Source organism: Centroberyx affinis, unplaced genomic scaffold (genome assembly GCF_046629955.1).
Source record: "Centroberyx affinis isolate AG114_WGS23_722 - 3 ecotype Tasmania unplaced genomic scaffold, CSIRO-AGI_Caff_v1 ptg003896l_1, whole genome shotgun sequence".
In the NCBI taxonomy this organism is placed as follows: Eukaryota; Metazoa; Chordata; class Actinopteri; order Beryciformes; family Berycidae; genus Centroberyx; species Centroberyx affinis.
The window spans coordinates 163,880-184,286 of NW_027281734.1; the positions used below are offsets into that span (position 1 = coordinate 163,880).

The following is a 20,407-nucleotide window of genomic DNA, read 5'->3' on the forward strand; positions in this document are numbered from 1 at the left end:
TCTCAGATGTACAGGTAACAATAATGTTCTTACCCTTTTCTTCCATCAGTTCAAAGTAATGCAAATATTCCCAGATAGTGAAGTTTATTGTTGTGTCTGTTCTGAAAGCGAGTCCACCGCGCGTCAACCAGCTGCTGCAGTCTGCTTTTAATAACGCAAATATATTTTCTTAATTGCACTAATTGAAAATGTAACCATTTGAAAGGAAAATAATAATAATAGTTTGTAAACCAGTCTGCAGAATAGCCTAATGTACCTACATGTTATGTAACTGTTTTTGCAATGTTATTTTTCACTCTTTCTTTTTAAATAAGAAGTTTCATTCAAGTAAATCTATTGTCTTTATCCAGGTCTAGATAAATAGCATAAATCAGTGATTCTCAACATTTTTCATATCAAGGGCCCCTAATTTAGTCCACGGACCCCCATTTGATGACATCTTGTGTCTCAGACCCAAATCTGAGAATTTGTCCAGAACTCCATGACTGTCTGTATTGTAGGAAGAGAGAGAACAGTGAAACTTTACCAAAACAGTCAGTCCTCTGCATTCTCTAATTGTTTTAACTTCTTGTCAATTAAATAATGCTGAAGTTTAACAATTCATCAATTTGCTGGGGACCCCCTGGAACTCCCTCAAGGACCCCTGGTGGTCCCCGGACCCCACGTTGAGAACCACTGGCATAAATTGTCTCCTCAGTGTACGTTTTATTCTACAGTCTATTACAAAAGTACGGTCTTCCAGGGCTGTTGATTACCGATTTAATTTGAGCTCAGAGAATTAATCGACGTTTGGATAAGAGAGTGCCATAATGTTGTCATGACAACTGAGCCAGCGATGGGATCAAAGTTCAATCCAATTTAGGCCTCAACGAAGGGCGCAACGACCATCGCAACGATGACAGATCGCCTGTCGCTGGAAGTATAAACAACATGTCATTGCGACCGACGATCATAAATCGCTGTATTATAAACTGCCCGAAGATTTCTAAGCAGAAGGTATACAGCAGATAATGGAAAGACAAATCAATGAGACTTCCCAAGTGGGATAGCCCTCACAACTTAAAGGTGAAGTTAAACAAAACATAAAACAGGATTTATGCATGATAATCCTCTAATCTTGGACAGTTTAATCAGTATTTATTAAAAAAACCAGCAACTCTCTCACTAAAGCTGGAATCTGGAGACCAAAGCCTCAAAAATCTGAGAAGTCAAGACACAAAACCTGGAGCTCAGAGCCAGGCTCGTGGCTTCACAGAACGCTTGTTTGAAGTATTACATGCAAATGGCTTTGATTCAGTGTATAGTGCCAACAGGTATGAAGCAGAAAATGTGCTCATATCCCCGGTACAGTCACCCACAAAGCCAGTTTCTCATTCACCGTCTGTAGAGCAGCTCCAAGTTTTTTGTCATGAATTCCTGGATCTGAATTACGGCTCTTGGATCTCTCCTTTCTAGTTTTGGGAAATCGTTTTTTTTCACACATTCACACATCAAGAGAGGAATAATTCCAGGAAATAAAGTGGATTTTTCTTCCCCCCTCTCTCTCTCTCTCTCTCTCTCTTTCCTCTGATTCTGTGACAGAAAACATTCACAGAGACGCTGAAAATCCTGACATCGGCATCTTTATTGCACAACATTCCCATAAAATTGGGAAAAGAATAATAATTTGAGGAGACAATATTCTTAAAGACAATCTGTACAAATAAATGGAAATAAACTTGAGTATGTACAATTTACATGAACCGTTACGCACACCGTGGCCTACTAAATAATTTATTCATATACAAAGAGGGAAAAGCAGATATAAATTCATACCTTTTTAAACGTAATGGCGGGGCGGGGGGGGGGGGGGGGTTGTACAAAATGTAGGCTGATATAGCGGAGCATCTTCCATACAGTAACAAGCATGTATATATATATATATATATATATATATATATCTCAATTTTTCACCAGCAAAACAAAGTTCTCCAGAAGCCTCTGATGCATTCATGCCACATGTCCATTAAGACTCAGGTTATATTCAGGGTGCGATTTGGGTTTTTAAAAAAGAAAACAAGAGTGTGGGGGGGATTTTTTTGGAACGGGGACTGTCTAGTTCCTGGAGGGAAAAATTGCCATTTCATCCTGCATTTTCTACCAATACAAGCTAGCATACAAATTAAACATATATTGTATACATAATGTTGATCAGCAAGCTCTGTTACATACAGTATTTGAAAGAGGGAGCGAGAAGCCTAAGCAGCATTCAAATTTTAAAATGTAATGTGTGTGAAATTTGTCACGAAAACCAGAAACCACTTACAGGTTAAATCTGGTTGAGCAGAGTTAATGGACTCAGTCTGGAGTTCATATTTTCTCCCTTTGCTTACAATTCCCAGTCATGAAGGGAAATTTACCAGCACAGTACAATGGGAAAGTACAATGTGGGTTATGCATAAATCTGGAGCTCAAGGGTTCCTCTCTGTTTTTTGAAGGAAATATTGGGTGCAGTCACTTTTGGCTGCTACAGAGAGAATACAGATTAATTTCTAGCAGCCTTAACGCAATCAGCTGCTGGCTTTCATTAAAAATAATAATAATAATAATAATAATGAAAAGAGGTCTGTCTGGCCCCACCGGAGATGAAACTTTATGCTCATAGAGGCAGGGAATCCAAAAGCAGAAGGTGGGAAAGCAACACTAGTACACCCCCCCCCCCCCCATTCCCCCAGCAAATCGCACCCTGGTTATATGGCATAACCTCCAAAATCACACACATATCAATGTCATGGAAAAATTACAAAACAGTAAAATAAAATAAAACAAAAGTATAAGTGGTGCTACTGTAGTTTTCCATTTTGCATTCTGTGGTATTTTGCGAATAAACACGTCCTCCAAACACAGGAGGATGTTTGAAAATCTAGTGTGTAAATGATACATGTTTTAACCCACTGTAAGGCCGACACTCTTGTTCCTCCTCTCCCGTCTCTGAAGCAAAACGTCAAAAGCCGTAAACATCGTATGAAGGTGGCGAAAGCTATAAAAGTGTGAAAATATTTCAGCATTTTGGTTTTAAAATAGATGTAGATAATGCGTGTTTTAGCTTTTTTCCCACAGTAGAAAGGGACCCTTCTCCTTCATCACATTCTGAAGCAAAAATATGTCGGTTTTTTTTCTTTGTCCAACGATCATCTTAAAAAAAAAAAAAGGAATAAAACAACAGTCTTCCCTTTTTTTTCACAAAGAACACAGCATAGAGTCCGCACACAGTTCACGCTGACATTCCTCTGATTAAAATAGCATAAAAAGTATACCTCAGGGTTTTCTATGGGGCGGTTGTAAATGTGTGTAGTATCCATTGCCCATATTAAGATCTGAGGTAGTGCTGTACCTATGATAAGAATGTCAAAGCCACTTTTAGCCATTTCAAAACCAGTTTGTAGAGAACTAAAAATCACTGTGTGCATCGATTAATCCCCACTTGGCCCGAAAAATAGGCTTTAAAGTCAGAATTTATGGAGGCGTGCATTGTAATTTAACAAAAAAAATTCTCATTGAGATATCTCAGGGAAAGTTCGCTTGTAAACAAATACATGAAGATAAACAAAATAACATAATTGGCGTAAGTGAGATTGATAATGTTCTCAATGATATTTACCATAAAGTAAATAAAAATAAATGTCCATCCCATTCCCTTAAACAGGTAGTCCTTTGCTTCCTATGACTGGGTTTAAGATTGTACAGAAAAAAAAAAAACACAGTAGAAATGAAATCCATTGTTGTTATAGATCTTAATTTTCATTCTCAACTGGAAAAATTAATAAAGTCTTTGGCTTTTGTGTCCAAAAGAAGAAAAGAAAGAAGTCCTGTTTTAAAAGAAACATTCAAAAACAGGAGCAGGTCATTTCAGGGACGCTTCAGTCGTCAGCAGAGCCTCGCTCCCTCGGCGGGACTGTGGTCTCTGACTCCCCCTGGTGGTACAAAATCAGTATTGCACCAAATCCAGCAGCAGCAGCCGCCGCCAGCTCTCTGAGGAGAGGAGGCGGCGGCGCCGGCGGTGGCCGTGGTCCAAGAGGCCACGCTCTGCGAAGCCCCGACTCAGCCTCAGCACACAGGTCAGGAAGCCATGTTGGGGCAGCTGTGCAGGAGCGTGGACGGCCATTTTGGGGCCAGAGCGGCACCGCCGGGTCTGACTGGTTTTCCTCAGGTGCCGTCGCAGTCTCACAGCAGGATCTGGGCCACGTAGGGAGAGTGAGTGCTGGCCACCGCTGCCAACAGGGGAAGGTCGCTGGACTCGATTCTGGAAGGATAAAAGAGCCAAAATCAGAAAAGGATAAACTCCAAGCTGGTAGGTCTGGAGGTAAACACAGGTGTCCTACTAGAAGTGACATACACTACCAGTCAAAAGTTTGGACACACCACATTTTTCTTTATTTTTGCCATTTTCCACATTTTAGAATAATAGTAAAGACATCAAAACTATGAAATAACACAAATGGAATTACGCAGCGACCAAAAAAAGTGTTAAACAAATCAAAACTATCTTATATTTTAGATTCTTTAAATTCTTTGCCTTGATGGAAAGGCAAAGGCTTTGGAAAGAAATTCATACATAGGCATCAACTTTCAAATTTCAAGCATTTAAGCATAAAGCCTTTAGATCAAAATGGTCTCGTCTTCAGAATTTCTGCATGAATTTCTGAAAAAAGGGCAGGATTGGAGCTTGAAATAAAGCTTTTATACCATCTGTGAGGTTGGAATGAAGAGAACTGCTTACCCTAGGACCATGCCCAGCTCTTTGACATGGACTCGAGTCTGGCCCTTCAAATACTCAGCCAGCATCTTGCTCTTGAAGTAGATCTCCTGCAAGCGGTCCTCAAGGTGCATTATACACTGGGAGAGAGGAGAGAGACGGGAACGTGCACGGTTGGTAACGCAGGAGAATCAATGTGGTGAGGCAGCCCAAAAAAGGAGGGAATACAGCAGATAGGGTGCCGAGAATACAAATCGGCATTAGAAATTAATAGGACACAGATATATTCAATTTGGTGGAAGCTTTAAACCAAAGCATCTTACAATATCATGAATGCAAACATTTTTAATCTGGATGACCTCAGTGGGAATTGAACCCAGAAAAACAAACCAAAAAAAACAATCCTCCAAACCCTAAAATCCCTATAATAGGTGAATGTGTTTCAGACTAGACTGAAATCAAAGTCTTGTACAATCAGTCCTTAAAACAGAAGGCCATCGAGCCGTTTCTTTACACCAAAGTGTAAATGAAGTGCTCACAAGATGGCATGTTGACTGGGTCGCTATGCAACTTATTCTACTTGCTTCACAAATATTATAGAAGCAACTATGAGGGGTGTAACGTACAAAGTTGGGTGAGAGGTTGAGTTTGTAGAGCTGGTGAGTGGACTGCAGTAAGCTGGAAACCAGGCTGGACACCAGCACCTCCTTCCCCAGCTTGTTGACGTCTGTGGCCCGTCTCTGGCTGCTGGCCACCTGCACTGTCCACTTGTCTGTGTCTGCTATAATGCAGACAGCCTCCGCTATGGGCTCATCCAACACTGGATGCTATGGAAACGGGACAGAATGTTCATGTCAGACAGTACAGCATATACAAAAAAGGGGAAAAAAAAGGTTTCTTACATATAAATATAAGAAAATTGTGAGAGAACATTCTAAGGAGGAATAATACAATAATTTTTGTCCAAATACCTTAAACTTATGAATTCTGCATTGTTCAGAAAAAGCAATATAATCCGAGCCAGTATTTAGAATCTAGTATTCTGTATCTCTATTGGCAGTGGAAAAACGTAAAGTTCCCTTCTGAATAGATCCAAACACTTCAATCCATTACCTGCACAGCATGGGTCAATTCCGCCATGAGGCCCTGCCGTAACTTCTCGTCGCTGGGCATCCCATGCAGTACAAAGTCTGGCACGTAGGTGGGGCAGTAGCCTCCAAACAGAGACCGGCCAAAGTTGGCGATGGTTGGCTTGGAGTAGTTCTCCACCAACTTTGACCTGTTAATGGAAAAATATGCCATGAGATTTGTGTCAAAAATATTTATCAAACGATGAGGATGAATAGTTGCTGTTCTCACTTGATTACAACTAAAGCTTTGACAATATATACTGAATTGCACTTCATGCCAATACAGCTGACTGTGTGTGTGAACTGGAAGAGAAAAGTCTGTGAGTGTGTGTGTGCCTGAGTGTGTGTGTGTGTCCTCCTACTCACCCAGGGAAAGGCACCACCACTTCCTCCTGCCAATCCTCCGTCTCCTCGCTCTCACTGTCCCCCAGCGCGCTGTCTGAGCTCTCGTTGCGTGGGATCTCCCAGTCGTTGACTGGCGCCGCCTTCCTCTTTTGGTCCCCTTTGTTGTCGCTGCCGTTGTTGTTGTTGCCATCTTGGGGGATGGCGCCCGACACAACGATGCCCTTGTCCTGCTCAGCAGAACAGCCCCTGCAGCAGCAGGTCTCGGCGGAGTCTGTGGACCCACACCTACACCTCCTCTGGACCTCCATCGAAGTCTCCCCCTTCCTGTCCCCCGTTCTACAGGACCCTACATCTCCACTACCTGAACTTAGACACAGACCCAAACCCAAACCCAAAATCTGACACTGGACGGCCTCTGCGACACGGGGCCGAGGGACTCCCGAGGGGTCCAGCAACTCTTTGTGCATTTTGTCCGTTGCACTGGCGTCCTGTCGTTGTTTGGACACGTCGTCTATAGTCCTGGTCTCAACAGGGTTCTCCAGGCTGAAATACTCATCAAACTCGCTGTAGTCCATACAGTCGGGGCTCCATTGGGGCATCTTACTGGAGACCCGCAGCAGGGCTGGAGCCTCCTTGGTCTGTTTGGTTTGGTCCGCTAATGATGCGCTGCTGTTGCTGGTCTTTGAATCTGCTCCTTTCATCTGCTGCTGCTGCTGCTGCTGCTGTTGATGTTTTTGCTGTTGTTGTTGATGCAGTAGCAGTTGCTGTTGAAGCAGTTGTTTGTCCTTGAGGTGTTTCTTGTGCTTTTTGATCTCCTCCTCCACTTTCCTCCTGCGGCTCTCTGTATCCGACTCAGGAGACATCGAGTCTCCGATGAGGAAGGTAACTTTCGTGGCCGGCTCTTCCTCTTCTGTCAGTGTCAGCGTCATGGGCCCCGTCGCCGTGTTTCCAGGCATCCCCGGTACCGGCACTGCGGCAGGCAGGTTCTTATCCGGGGGCTTCTTCTCTAGAGGGATCCCCAAGATTCGGGGGGCCAGCACTTTAATGGGCTTGGCCCACACCCCTGCCTCCATCCCAGCCTCTGCCTCTGCGTCCTTCCCCTCTGGGCTAATTAGAGTTGGGGATGAGTCTGGTGTCAGGGCCGTGGGTATGGATGGGACCAGGAGCTCCAGGTCGCCCTTGGTCTCTGCATCCAGCACACAGACCTGCTCCCTGGGGGAAGCCGAGCCGACGCGCAGCACCGTCTCCAGTCTGGCCTCAGCGTGCAGCGGGCTACCTGACTCCGTGTGCAGCTCCCTGGTTTCAGCCGCCTCCTCAGTCCTGATAATAGGAACCGTGCCTTGGCTCCGACAGTGACTTTCGCTGTGTCCGGTCTGAAGCACGCTGCTCCTGGACCCTTGACTCTCGCTGCTGTCCTCCTCGTCTTCCTCGTCCTCTTCTTCGTCTTCCTCCTTGGGCGTGTCCCCGGCACCGGGCTCCGCCTCCGTGTCCGTGTAGGTGCTGCTCTGGAGGCTGTTGTCCGAGGGGTAGCTGCTGTCCTCGGCCTCAACCTGCCGGCCATGAGCCCCCTGGGACAGGTAGTCCCCGCTGGGCTTGTGGACGGTTACCAGGACGTAGTCGGACTCCTCCACCTCTCCTCTCCTCAGGGAGGTGGTGATGAGGGAGCCGGGCATGACGATGGCCTCGTCCTCGGCGCTGTCCAGCATGTGGGTCTCCAGGAGCTCGGAGCAACGGATGAAGTAGGTGAGGACATACAGGAGCCGCTGGACCAGCTCCTGTCTGCGGCCGACCACCACTGTCCTGGACAGACGCACCGGAGAGCCAATGGCACCGTACAGGTCACCTAAAAACACGGACATCAAGAGATTGGAAAGTAGCATCAGTGAACAGGTTTTTATATGTGTCTACTTATTTTAATAATGAATATGTGTTTTTATTTACTTGACTGTTGCTTTTTTATCTTATGAAATACTAAATATTAGAGGTTACACTGTAACCTCTGGAGAAAGTCTGTCAATATTCATATTTTAGTGGTTTGTAAAATGCCAAGGTTTTCTTTGATCTCAATTGAGCTGTGATAGAGAGAGGACAACACAAATTACACTTTTTCTGGACTGATAAAAGCATCTTCAAGTATTACTGTTCCCTGTTTTTAGTACTATACAGTTATACATATTTTAACACTGCCATGCTTCTCATCTCTTCTTTACTTGCTTTACTTCAGTGATCCATTTCTTAAATTTAACATGATACATTGATGCACCGCTCTGCAGTTCTCTAGTCCGAACACCGGGTGGCACTGTTTACTCAGTTTCCAATTGTTATCCATTGCACTTACAGTGAGAATGCTGACTATTCAATAAACTCTTTAAGCTGTCTGATATTTATAGCATGTCATTACTTATATGCATCTATAAATCAACACACCTATTCACACATTTGGGCTCCATCTATTTTTGCTGAAATGTATCCACGGGTTTCCACTAATCCAACGTGCTCCATTACAAGCAAGCACAATGTTTCCGACCCCTATCAACTGGCCTATACTTGGAAAATTATGGATTTTTATTCAATTTTCACACTATACTCACTCATTTTAACACTTCAACTGTGGCTGAACTCAACTGCCCCTTCAGTTTCCTCTTAATTATCCTCAAAGGTAAGGAAAAACACTATTATCTGTGTGTTCATGTCATCCATGTGTTCTCATTTCAAACCTTCATTCTAAGCTAAAACATGTCTATATGAGTGGCAGAATAAAACCTCAGATGCCAGTTTCTTAGGGCAGTACCATTACATCACCATTAGAAACTAGGAGGCTCTATATTGTCCATGTTTCCTTTTTTTTTTTTTAGCTAGCATGACACTCTTTCACAGGAAATGCTGGTACTGAGATGAGCAAAGCGTGGTTATGAGTAGTGCACTATGACACCTATGACTATTACACTGACAAACCAATGAGAGAGATTAAAGCGTTAGTGGATAATAGAGATTAAAGAGAAGGGCTGAGAGCTTGTCCGAACTGGTCTTAATGTTGTAATCAACAAGAATGGTATGTTAGGATGCCTGGAGTCTAGATGAAGACCGAGAACAGGCGTCATGTTTTACTTGTTAACTACCACAGGTGTTCTTCAGTGCTTTGAAGAATACACAAGTCTGTGTGTGTGTGTGTGTGTGTGTGTGTGTGTGTGTGTGTGTGTGTGTGTGTGTGTGTGTGTGTGTGTGTGTGTGTGTGTCTCACCTAGCTGTGCCCACAGTGGGTTGTAGGGGTGTGTCTTGGCCAGCATGTCGACACTCTGGGAAGAGTGCTTCTCTAGGAAGATTTTGATTGGAGGCTGCCCATTAGGCATGACTGTGGGCACCCAGGCCAGATGATTGGTCAGGATGGCTGTCAATAACGCAGGGAGGAATCTGGAAAATAGGAAGACAGCTTGGTCAGCAGAGAATAGAGTAGAATCGAATAGAATAGAATAAGAAGGTAGAATAAATGATAATAAAAAGAAAAAAGGCAACTGTTTATAACCGATGTGGACTGTATTTTTTTCTCCCTTTCCCCTCCAGATCTTGGTTGGCCAAGTCAAATGTTCTCTCACTACACACACACACACACACACACACACTTTGGTCAGGTGCTTTCTTGACACATTCAGTGCCACGCACACACACACACACGCACAAACACAACGCATGCATGACACACATGCATCGATACTCAGCCACATGCCAATACACACATGGATTGTGCTCGCATGACACTGATCCACACACACACATTCTATTAGTGTGATTCACTTCTCAGTCTTGACCACAAGTGTCTACTTCCCTTCCTGTCCCATGACTCACAGTGTCATGGTGGTCAGGTCCAAGCGTGTGTCAGAACACAGTTGTAATAGTGCACGTCATCGCAACTTTCAGTCATGTGAATAGTGACTTGAGGCCTGAATTAAGAATTTGTGTGATACAGTAATCCCAATGGTTGCCAAGGAGACGCAAGGCTTCATTTGAGGGTTAAGTAGCTGTTTGGTTGTCAACATAACCAGTGTTTGTGGGAATAGTGACTTGAAGCCTGAACTAGGAAGTGATGGTTGCCAAGGAGACACGTGGCTTCAATTCAACATTTTAGAAAGTGTTCGGGAATTTAGAGAAGGTAAGAAAGTTCAAAGCCAGTAGGGGTGGAGTGGGGGGTCTTGACCATTTACATCATCTTTGGACATGGTAATCCTCAAAATCTTTGGGTTTTTGTTGTTTCGATTCTGGCGACATCGTTGGTGCCAAGCGGTCTTCGCTGTGGTGTTTTTGCGCCGCGCTTCCCAGTGATCACTTTTCACTTTCTAATCAAACAGCGTGGTCAGTACTGTGACGTCTTTTGCCTCAGATTTTCTGCTGAAGTTTGAGTTTCTGCAGGTGTCGCCCTTTTCTTTGTCTGTTCAGCCATGGTAGCTATCACTGCTCACGCTAACTAACCAGTTCTCCTTTTATTTATTCCAAACAAACCGCTGTTGCCGCTGCTGGAAATGTAAAACTCATAAATTCCTCTGCGCCAGAGGTTTTTTCCTACCCAACATCGGGTATTTAGAACAGCAAAGGTAAAAACTTTCATGAACTGGGTATATGATGAATTACAGATTAGCAAAACAGGGGATTATTACTTTAAGGTCATCTTGAAGTAGCTGATTCAACACACTTGAATACTACTGAAATCAACTGTTCTGAATACTGGGGGATGTTCAATAAAGTCCTTGCTACCAATTCATATATGTACAATTAGCAGTGGTTTGGCATGGCTTTGTAACGGCAACAATAACCGGCTAGAGACTGGCAGGGATCCTCACATTCACAGCTCCCTCTGAGGCAGACAAGTAAATACTGAGTGTGAAACATACAGAGACTGTGTGTGTGTGTTTTTGGGTGGGAGAGAGAGAGAGAGATAGACGATAGTGCGTGTGCGTGTGAGAGAGAGAGAAAAGAATAGTGTGTGTGCACTGTGCAAGCATGCATGTGTGTCTCTGTGTTGATAAGTCAGGAAGTGCAAGGGAACAAAAGATGTAGAAAGACTATGTGTGTGCACAACATTTCTCTCTGTCTGTGTTCATGTGCGTCTTTCCTTCTTCGCATCGGTGTGTATGTGTGTTTGTCTTTCTTTGTGTCTATATGTGGAAATAAAAGCACTATACTATAGCAGTTTCTCTGTCTGTTCTCAGGCCCAGCTTGTTTATTACAGGGTTCCCGCCATTTCTTCATGCTGTTTTTTTGTTCAGAAATGTTCTAAAAGAGTGAAGTTTCCACTACATGTGGGTTCGCTGTGGCCATACAATGTACAGAAATAGCGGAAAACCACTATGTAACGTAATAAATGTGTGAAAGAAGTGTGAAAATATATTCTGGTATATTCCTGTAAAATTAAAGTGATCCATTTGTAAAATTCCCTGGATTCCCCGACTTCCTCATAGAACTGATCAAATTCCCTGGCTTTCCCTGTCTGGAATACAGACGAATCCTCTCAAAATCCTCTCAAAATCCCATGATATCCCAGAAATCCCATGACCAGCGGGGGCCCTGGTGTGAGCACAGACAGACACTCAACTGGTTCTTGGAGGCCTGCTCCATCAGCAGGGAGAGCTCCCTCATGAAGTGACCGCAGAGCTGGTTCTTCTCTGGGGCTCCAGACATCATCGTCAGCCAGACGGGCTCAGCCACCCGGGGCATGGTGTAGAGGTCACAGATGGTCGTCCTGGAGCGGGAACGAGAGGGAGGGGGGGGGGGGATGAGAGAGGGGAAAGAGGGCAGGGAGAGAGAGAGAGAGAGAGAGAGGGGAAGGGAGAGAAAGAGAGAAAACAGAGACAGAGAGACAGAGACGGAGCAGAGAGAGAACAGACATGTTATTGTCTCTTGGGGTGAACAAAAGAGATCTCAGTTCACAGAGCTTCGCTGTCTGCACTGAGGCCCTGGGAGACCCTGGTTGTGTGTGTGTGTGTGTGTGTGTGTGAGAGACAGTCAGACATACTCATGCATGCACACACACATAAACAAACCCATGTCCCTCTCCCTCTGTACAGTGTCTGTGTGTTTGTGTGACTATGCATGTGCGAGTACGCCTCTATGTCTATCTGTGTGTGTGTGTGTGTGCCTCAGTTGAAGCATTTGTCCATTGAGAAGGACTTGGAGTTTCCATGGAGCGTGGTGGGGTGTGATGGTGAGCATGTCTCGGCAGCGGGCCAGGCTTTGACACAGAGGCAGAGGGGGAATCTCTGCAGCCTGAGGAATGTGGAGAATCGGGGCGTTTTTATCGGCGTTGAAATATGTACTGTATGCTGAGTGAGGAAAACAAGAGCCTGCTACTGCAGCTGCTGGATTCTCGTTAGCTAATGCCGGGGATGCACAGTTTATTGAAAAGAGCTGTCAATTTTTATTAGAGGACAAGGTGTTTCGGACCTTTCAATGTAGTAATTCTATTGCGTAGAATCTCCTACACAGCTTATGTAGTAAAAGCTGTGTCCATATCACAATTGCAGTCTTTGGCAAAATGGCTAACACAATAGCATAGCTGAGGAATGCTCAATGATCAAGTTAACATCTATTGCCTTAGCCAGTTACAATCACCCAAGGCCATCTCTCGCTGACAAACCTTCACCATCACACACCTAGTGATAAGGTTTAGCTCTGTCAAGACTGCACTGTTTCCCAAGCTTGCTCTAGTGTTTAAATTACAAGGCTAGGTGGAAACTGCAGGAGGTCTGAGGTTGTAAACAAGGTTAATTCTGCACCCAAATCAGAACCTGAGTGACCTAAAAGCGACCCCGGTGACGGGGCAGATGCTGACAGGCTGCATGCTGAGAGAAAAAACAGGTGTCACACAGTGAAAGTGACCTTCACCAGAGCTCCACTATTCCAGGGATCATACTATTTTGAGATGCTGTGTTTTTCCATGGAGGAAAACAAGAACGCACCTACGTAGTCTTTGCTGCAGGTAGATAAGGAGAAGTAACAAGTATGGGTGCAAAAAGAAGAACTAATTTGCAGTGTATCGCAATGCAGCTGTTGCAAAAAGCTCCGTCGTCGTTCCTCTTAAATACAAACCCCTTAACCTGTCCTCTCAAGGTTAGCATGAAGAAGTGACAGCTCACAGTAGTGCGCCATGGTACTAAGCAGTCTGGATTCCATAGCAGGATTTAGCAGGGCAAGCCGGAATGAAGTCAATGCCACTTGTCACTCAATACGCCCCAAACCATGTCTCTGACTCGCTCTGCATGTCGTTGTCAGCGGCGCAGCAGCGATGATCTCTCAGTTGGACTGTAGCATCAAATGACCTAATAGTGCTTTATTCCATTCCTGTGTTATAAACAGGTTGAGTTGTCCCTGGCCCTTTTAAACCCCACTTGACCCCACGGTGTCTGGTATATATTAGTCTACTAAAAGCTCCCAGTGGGCAGAAGTCTGAGGCCGAGCCAGCTCACAGGAGGAGGAGGGGGATCTAGTCTCACCCTCTGTGCACCAGCTGTTCAGGTGAACTTTAAGGAGCGCGGCTGTGACGTGAACTGAAGGTGGCGCGTCAGGCCGAGGAGCCAGTTTTAAACCGCCCCGCTATGGAAGGCACTTATTCATACATTTCTGACCTACAGGCTTTTGGCTTTGAGCTGTGCTGTGCTGTGCTGTGCTTACGCAAAGTTGGTTTAAAAAAAAAGAAAGAAAGAAATAACGATAACACATTAGGATGAAACTGGTCTGGTCTTTATGGTCCATGATGATAACACATAAGGGTTAGGGCTGCACAGTTATGTATTAACTGAACAACTAGATATTGTGATCACGATAATTAATCATGATTATTAGTCTCAATGATTTGTGGAAGTATTTACTGCAGTTTTTGTATCAGATCATATATTAACATCTTAAATGAAGTCAAATGAAATGTTTAAATATTGCTTATTTGCCAATACTGGACAACTGTTTTATAAACTAAAATCGCAATATGCATGATTGATTGTGCAGCATTTTCGAATCCTTGTTCAGTGAATTTTCACTAGTTCTGCTTTTGTTTCACTTCGCTGTATACTATTATGGGGACTGGTGCAATTCTGCCCACAAGCCTTAAAAAAAAAAAGCACCATTCTGATGAGGCTTGAAAGCTGCAGCATGCCACACTTTGAGGTGGTTTTGAGAAATAACCCAAGGTGCAGGGGGGTGGAGTCATCTAAATGCCGCTAACCCTGGCAGCATCTTGCTTCACCCACTACTCCCGCTTGAACTGCAACGGCAAACCTTAACATAATCCCAATATAGGCTAGTGTGAGTTTTATGCACACATGCCTCTGCAAAGTGCGGAGCTTATCTTTGTCTGCCTGCGTGGGTATGTGTGCGTGCCCGCCCTCGCACTGCGTCAAAGCAGCATCAGTATCAGGGAGCAGGCATTTCTACCCTTTTCCCTCTGTAATGTTCCATGAAGTCAAAAGCCTAAATGGCAAAAACCCAGACCGGCCCTGGCGTATATTTAGCCGCTGTCTGAAGGTGAGATTTTAAAGATATTTTGTTTGTCCCAGGCAATAGCGTTCCTCCTGCTGGCACGGACATATTATTTACTATTCTGGTGCTCGCGGCCAGTGTCTGAGGTAGATAGGGTTGCCACTCAGGAGGCTTGGGTTGCTGTGGCCGGCTGCCAACAAGCATATGACTGCAGCGATGGGGGGACCTCAGATAGGGAAGTGCCAGCCAGCCTGTGTGTGTGGCGAGAGAGAGAGAGAGAGAGTGTAGTGGTGCAGGCAGCCGTGCACACACACACACACACACACACAAATGTGCCCATTGCATAAGACACACACATAAATATGCTTGTGTGTTTCATGCTAACTTGCATGTCTCACAAACTTAGTTGTATAAAACACAATTTTGTTATCATTCTAAACAGTGGTATTTTTTCTTTCAGTCGTGTGATTTTGTATTACTGTTTCTTCTTTTAAGTCTCTCTTTAACACTAAGTCTCTTTTAAACTCATTTTTATAGACTAGCCTTCTTGCTGTTCTTTTACCATTCCTAATTTCCTTTTATTGCTGCCTTGTTTTTAACTTGTTTTTATTAACCTTTATTGTCTATTAGTCCCTGTTTTTGTACTGTTGTGTACTGCTTCTTTTATTTTGTAAAGCACTTTGTAAACTTTGTCTTGGAAAGGTGCTATATAAATAAAGTTTATTAATATTATTATTGTTATATGAAATCACAAATGTAGATTCAACCATTTTTTACTAAGTCGTTTGAACTACTTGTTCTAAAAAAACCTCTAGTTAACAAAACTATAGCTTATAAAACCATGCCATCAAAGCAGCTTCCCCAACACTGCCCACGGCCCTAAAGCACAGGACTCCCAGCATGCATTTCAGCCAGAATGGAACCATGGACCCTCATGTAATGTGCTCAGACAGGTAGGGAACAGTGTGTTCCCTCTCTCCCTCACCCTATATACTGTATCTCTGCATCTCTTACCGTGCTAACTGTGCATGTTATTAATTACCTTGCCCTGGCTCAAGTTATAGGAACGCAACATGAACATATGAGGATGGTCAAAGGCTGCGTACATCATGCCAGCCTCACACACAAACCGCGGTGTGTGTTCATTAATCATTGACTGCTCTGACATCTCAGCACCACACATCGGTAACCGGAGCAGAATTACAGAATCAACGTTACCTCACCTCGCCATCCTCCCTGACCTTCCTTACGCAGATCCCATAAACTTAATCTACCTTGTTGCCCAGAGACAGAAAGTCCTCACTGACAGCCATACTACTATATACATATTACTGCCCTAATGTAAACGTAATGCTGACAGAAGGGATTTGGTTCAGTTGTTTAAATGATGAATGCAATGAAAGCAGTATTTTAGGATTATTGTCAATTTGTAGAAACATAATGTGACAACTGCCGTGTGAAGAAAAGTAATATAAAATATAAAAACATCTGGGTAACTAGCTCTTCTATGATACAATAAAACTATTGTACTGTATATAGATCAAAATATGTTGATAGATGCTGGATAATTCCCCAATTCCCAAAGTCTTGATGACATGGAACATAACTGCAAGAACCTGTGATACACACATACTTGGAAGGAAACTGACTTTTTTTAAACCACTGGCCACACTGGCTGGTTAATCCCAAAATTCACCGATAATTTTCACTATTCTACCAGTCAGCTACAGGTAATTTTTGTACATTTTTTAGAATAGGACTTCCAAATAATGGCTGGTTACCCACAGAGTAGACAAACTTACAAAACACACAATTTACCAGCGTTTGGAGTGGTGTGTGCTTTTCATTTCCCACCCTGCATGCATAACTATCTCTGTTTGTATACTACATAACTGTGAGATTCCGTGAAAAGGGACAATCTAGGCTGGTGCAGTGTGAATACATGCAGACAGACACAACTACTGAACTAAACTATGCTTGGAATTAGAGGCATGTGAAAATGACCACTCAGGCCATTACAGCTGCCCAAATGTTAGTGCTGTAACGTGTGTAACGCAGGGCAAGTATGGGAACATTTTTTACTTGGTGACGTACTTTACGGAACATTGGGACTTCACTATTGAACTATGCTTGGAATTGTAAGCCAGTGACCAACCAGGCCATTACGGTGGCCTGGGGAAAATATGTGTTAAGCAGTGTCGATGTGGGCCAGAGACACTGTGACATGTGAAAAATGTCAATTAACTGGCTTCCTCTGCCAGAGCTCCTCTTTTTTTTGTCTGTTTTCACCTTAAATCTAGTCTTAAATCAGAAATTTAAACTAAAAAAAATACTACTTTGGAAGGATTTAAACTGCAAGACGGTGAAGAAGAAATCACTCGGAAGAAAGTAAACCGGTTGGTGACATCCGCATCAAATTGCCTCTGTAGTCGTTTCATGCCTCTTGTCTCCTTGTCTTTTAGGCAAATCAGCACCGTGACAGAAAGATATTTTACTGTTCCTTTACCTCGCCTTTCTCTTTCTATCTCACCTGCATTTCATGCAACCTATCCTGCCTACATTCAGTGACTTTACTACCAGGAGACAAACTCCTGTAGGCTGCAAACTATAAACGAAACTCTCATGATGTGCAGTCAGGATAGGTATCCAGAAAATGAATGATATAAGAAGCCTGAGCCTGCCCTTGTGACTACCTTCCACGGGAATTTCCTCATCAGATTTTATGGTGCAGAGACATAGAAAATAAATATAGGACGTGGCTTTTAAGTGCATCGTGCGTTTCCTGGAAACAGATCTTAAATGTCAGGTTTTTCTCAGTAAGCAGAGATGAAGTGGAGATTTTGGCGCTGCTAAGCACATAGTGAGAGAATGAGAGTTTGGCCACTGTACACAGAGACTGAATGAGAGTGAGATCTGGGCTTTGGTGAACCGCCAGTGAGTGATTGAGGGTTTGGCACCAATAAACATGCACAGTGAAAGGCAGTGAGCATTCTGGCTCAAGAAAGCAGGCAGTGATTGTCAGTTTGGCTGTGGGCAAAGTGGGAGTAAACATGTTGTTGTCCCTGGTAAACGCACCGGTTTGATTTACGCTACATGACCAAATACAGCGACACATTACATATGGCCCGAAATTCAAACATACGCCCCGACATCTGCACAGATCCTGAACAAGTCCTGTGGTGTGTGTGTGTGGGGGGGGGGATCACAGATTCATCCCAAGAGCGGAGACCGCCAATCTCGAATGAGAAGTGAGAATCGTGAGTTCCTGTGAGATTAGAGGTGCTGATGTCAGTGACGAGTCAGCATGATAACATCAGTTATAAAATTAAGTGTATGATACCAGGGCCTTGCCATATGTAAAGGCCTTCTCTTAATGTTTATTTTAACTTATTTTATTCTATTTTAATTCATTTTATTTACTTTTACTATTTATTGTATTCCATTTCATTGATATCCTACTTTTATATGGTGATTTTTTCTATTTTTAAGTCCTTTATCTCATATGATGTTTTGACTTTTTAAACTCTATTTTTCTTGTTGTAAAGCACTTTGTAACTCGGTTTTGAAAAGTGCTGTATAAATAAAGTTTATTATTATTATTATTATTATTATTATTATTGTAGCCTAATTGTCTACTGTGAGCATATTGAGGACAAAAAACAAAACAAACAAAAACAAAACAAAACAGTGAAATCCATCATGTGTGTAATGCAACGCAATTTCAAAATTGGCTTGGATTTTAAAAGTCTTCTAGAGTGTCCCCAGTCTAACAAAACATTTTCACATCTTGTTGCCTGAGGACATAATTTGTCAGCAGGGAACAACAGTGTTCAATATCAACCACTTGTTATGAAAAAATGAAGAGTTTGTCTTCTCCCCTATGAAGCCTCACATGGTCCAGCTATGAAGAAGCAGCTAGAGAATCAAACTGAGAGTACTGGCTCGAATAAACAAGCAGCGATTCTCAGTTTGTGCTGCAGATAAACACAAAGTGAACAGGAGGGAAGAGTGTAGAAGTAGCACTGCTAGGGTTAGGGGTTAGAGATTCACATACAGGCTACCAATGCTAAAAATCTATGGAGTCATGTTGCTGTTAAAGCGCATCTGACAACAGCGTCAACAGCATCCTGTTATGAGATATGAGAGTAAAGACATGTATGTGAGTTTGTCTGTGTCAGTCATAGTGAGTGAATCCGAGTTGTGGCCCCACCTGAACTCGTTGAGTCCTTCCACCATTCGGCTGTAAGCCAACGCCCTTTGGCTGGCATCAGCTGACCGGCGACTCTTCATGGCCTTGAGAGTGACACAACACACACACACACACACACACACACACACACAATTTTAGAAATGGGCACAGAAGTTGATAAACACATAGTTAGGGGCAAAGGGGGGAGCAAAAAATGTGACGAGGGGGGGAGAAAGGGGGGAGGAAAAAGGGAAGAAGGGGGATAAAACCGGCAGTCTTCCAACACTGTAACGCTGCCAGCAACAGACACCAGTAAACAAAACCACAGACATACAAAGTATGACCATTCATATGGATGACCGGTCAATCGGTCTGACAGCAGCTCCTCTCATTACAACAGCAGGGGATATAAAGTTTTTATTTTGGGTTCTATTCATGTCTCAGTACTAAACGGACTTCACTGACAGGCAAATCTAGAACATCTATCAGGGATGCGATCGGGAATGCAAACACAGGAAAATCATGATCTCCCACTGGAAATGAATGGGAGTTGTGCGTCACAAAAACAAAACAAAACATGAAGGCAAACAAACCCCTGACAAATCGCCATCCCTGATCTTTAGACAAATAATCAAGACTGGATCAGTTTCAGTTCTTCTACATGGCTGACTTTAAAAATACACACACCACATCAGTGCAAGAAAGACAGAGGGACATCACTAAAAGCTCCTCCCTTGCTAAATATGCGGTCCGTCTACAATCGAAGCAACAGACCCACACGTACGAATATACCCCATGATTCACCTGTTCGATGGCGCTCTTGAGTTTGTTCATGTGGCTTTCGAAGAGAGGGAAGTGGGAGAAGAAGAAGTCCTGGAAGCGGTTGTTCTCCTCGGGGTCGGGGGACAGCAGGAAGATGACCCCGATGGCGATCTTCTTCTTCCGGGCCACGCCAAGGCTCGGTCCCCCGCTCTCGTCGGACATGTTGAAGCTCTCCTCCACCGACCTGAAGAAGACAGGAGGGAGAGTTAATGTCAGAAGCGCTGCTCAGATGTGCATCGTTTAGCTATCATATGTCTGATTTTGTAATCCACATTTGAGTAAGCAGTCTTGTCTGCTAGTGACATCTGCATATAGCAACTGTAAGTAACTGCCCATACTTCCAACCGACACGGTCTACTTAACATGTGAATCTTTTGCTGCAACTACCCAATTTCCCCATGGGGATCAATAAAGTTTCATCTTATTTTTAACTTTTTTTTTTAAATCTGTGGGCATTTGCCTGTTTGCTTTTATTGTTTTTATTCTGTGTCCTTTTGCTTGCTCGTTTTTAATGTTTTTATCATTTGTTTCTTGTGCTTTTGCATGTGTTCTCTGTAAAGCACCTTGGGTTGCCTTTGGGTATGAAATGTGCTATATAAATAAATTTGCCTTTGCCTTTTATTTTGCCTACTCTAGTAGCGAAACTGAAAAAAATACATTGTGTCTTTCAGTTGTGTCTCATACTGGTGAAGCAAAACAAACGTCAGGAACTGAAAAATACATATC

At 43.5% G+C, this 20,407-nt stretch overlaps 1 protein-coding gene across 6 annotated transcripts in view; it reads right to left on the reverse strand.

The window, feature by feature from the left end:
• Positions 1-1,612: 1,612 nt before the first annotated feature.
• The window catches only part of fnip1 (folliculin interacting protein 1), a 54,449-nt gene continuing 35,654 nt past the window's right edge, over positions 1,613-20,407 (reverse strand). For 3 of the 6 annotated variants that reach the window (XM_071541523.1, XM_071541521.1, XM_071541527.1), the window contains 9 exons: positions 19,664-19,865; positions 18,881-18,963; positions 11,795-11,941; positions 9,452-9,621; positions 6,232-8,053; positions 5,849-6,014; positions 5,362-5,562; positions 4,760-4,875; positions 1,613-4,282 (listed from right to left, as the gene is read on the reverse strand). In XM_071541523.1, coding sequence (XP_071397624.1) covers positions 4,204-4,282; positions 4,760-4,875; positions 5,362-5,562; positions 5,849-6,014; positions 6,232-8,053; positions 9,452-9,621; positions 11,795-11,941; positions 18,881-18,963; positions 19,664-19,865 — 2,986 coding nt within the window. In that variant the 3' untranslated portion in view covers positions 1,613-4,203. The remainder of the gene's footprint in view (positions 4,283-4,759; positions 4,876-5,361; positions 5,563-5,848; positions 6,015-6,231; positions 8,054-9,451; positions 9,622-11,794; positions 11,942-18,880; positions 18,964-19,663; positions 19,866-20,407) is intronic. The other 3 variants (XM_071541526.1, XM_071541525.1, XM_071541524.1) reach the window with 3 other exon arrangements.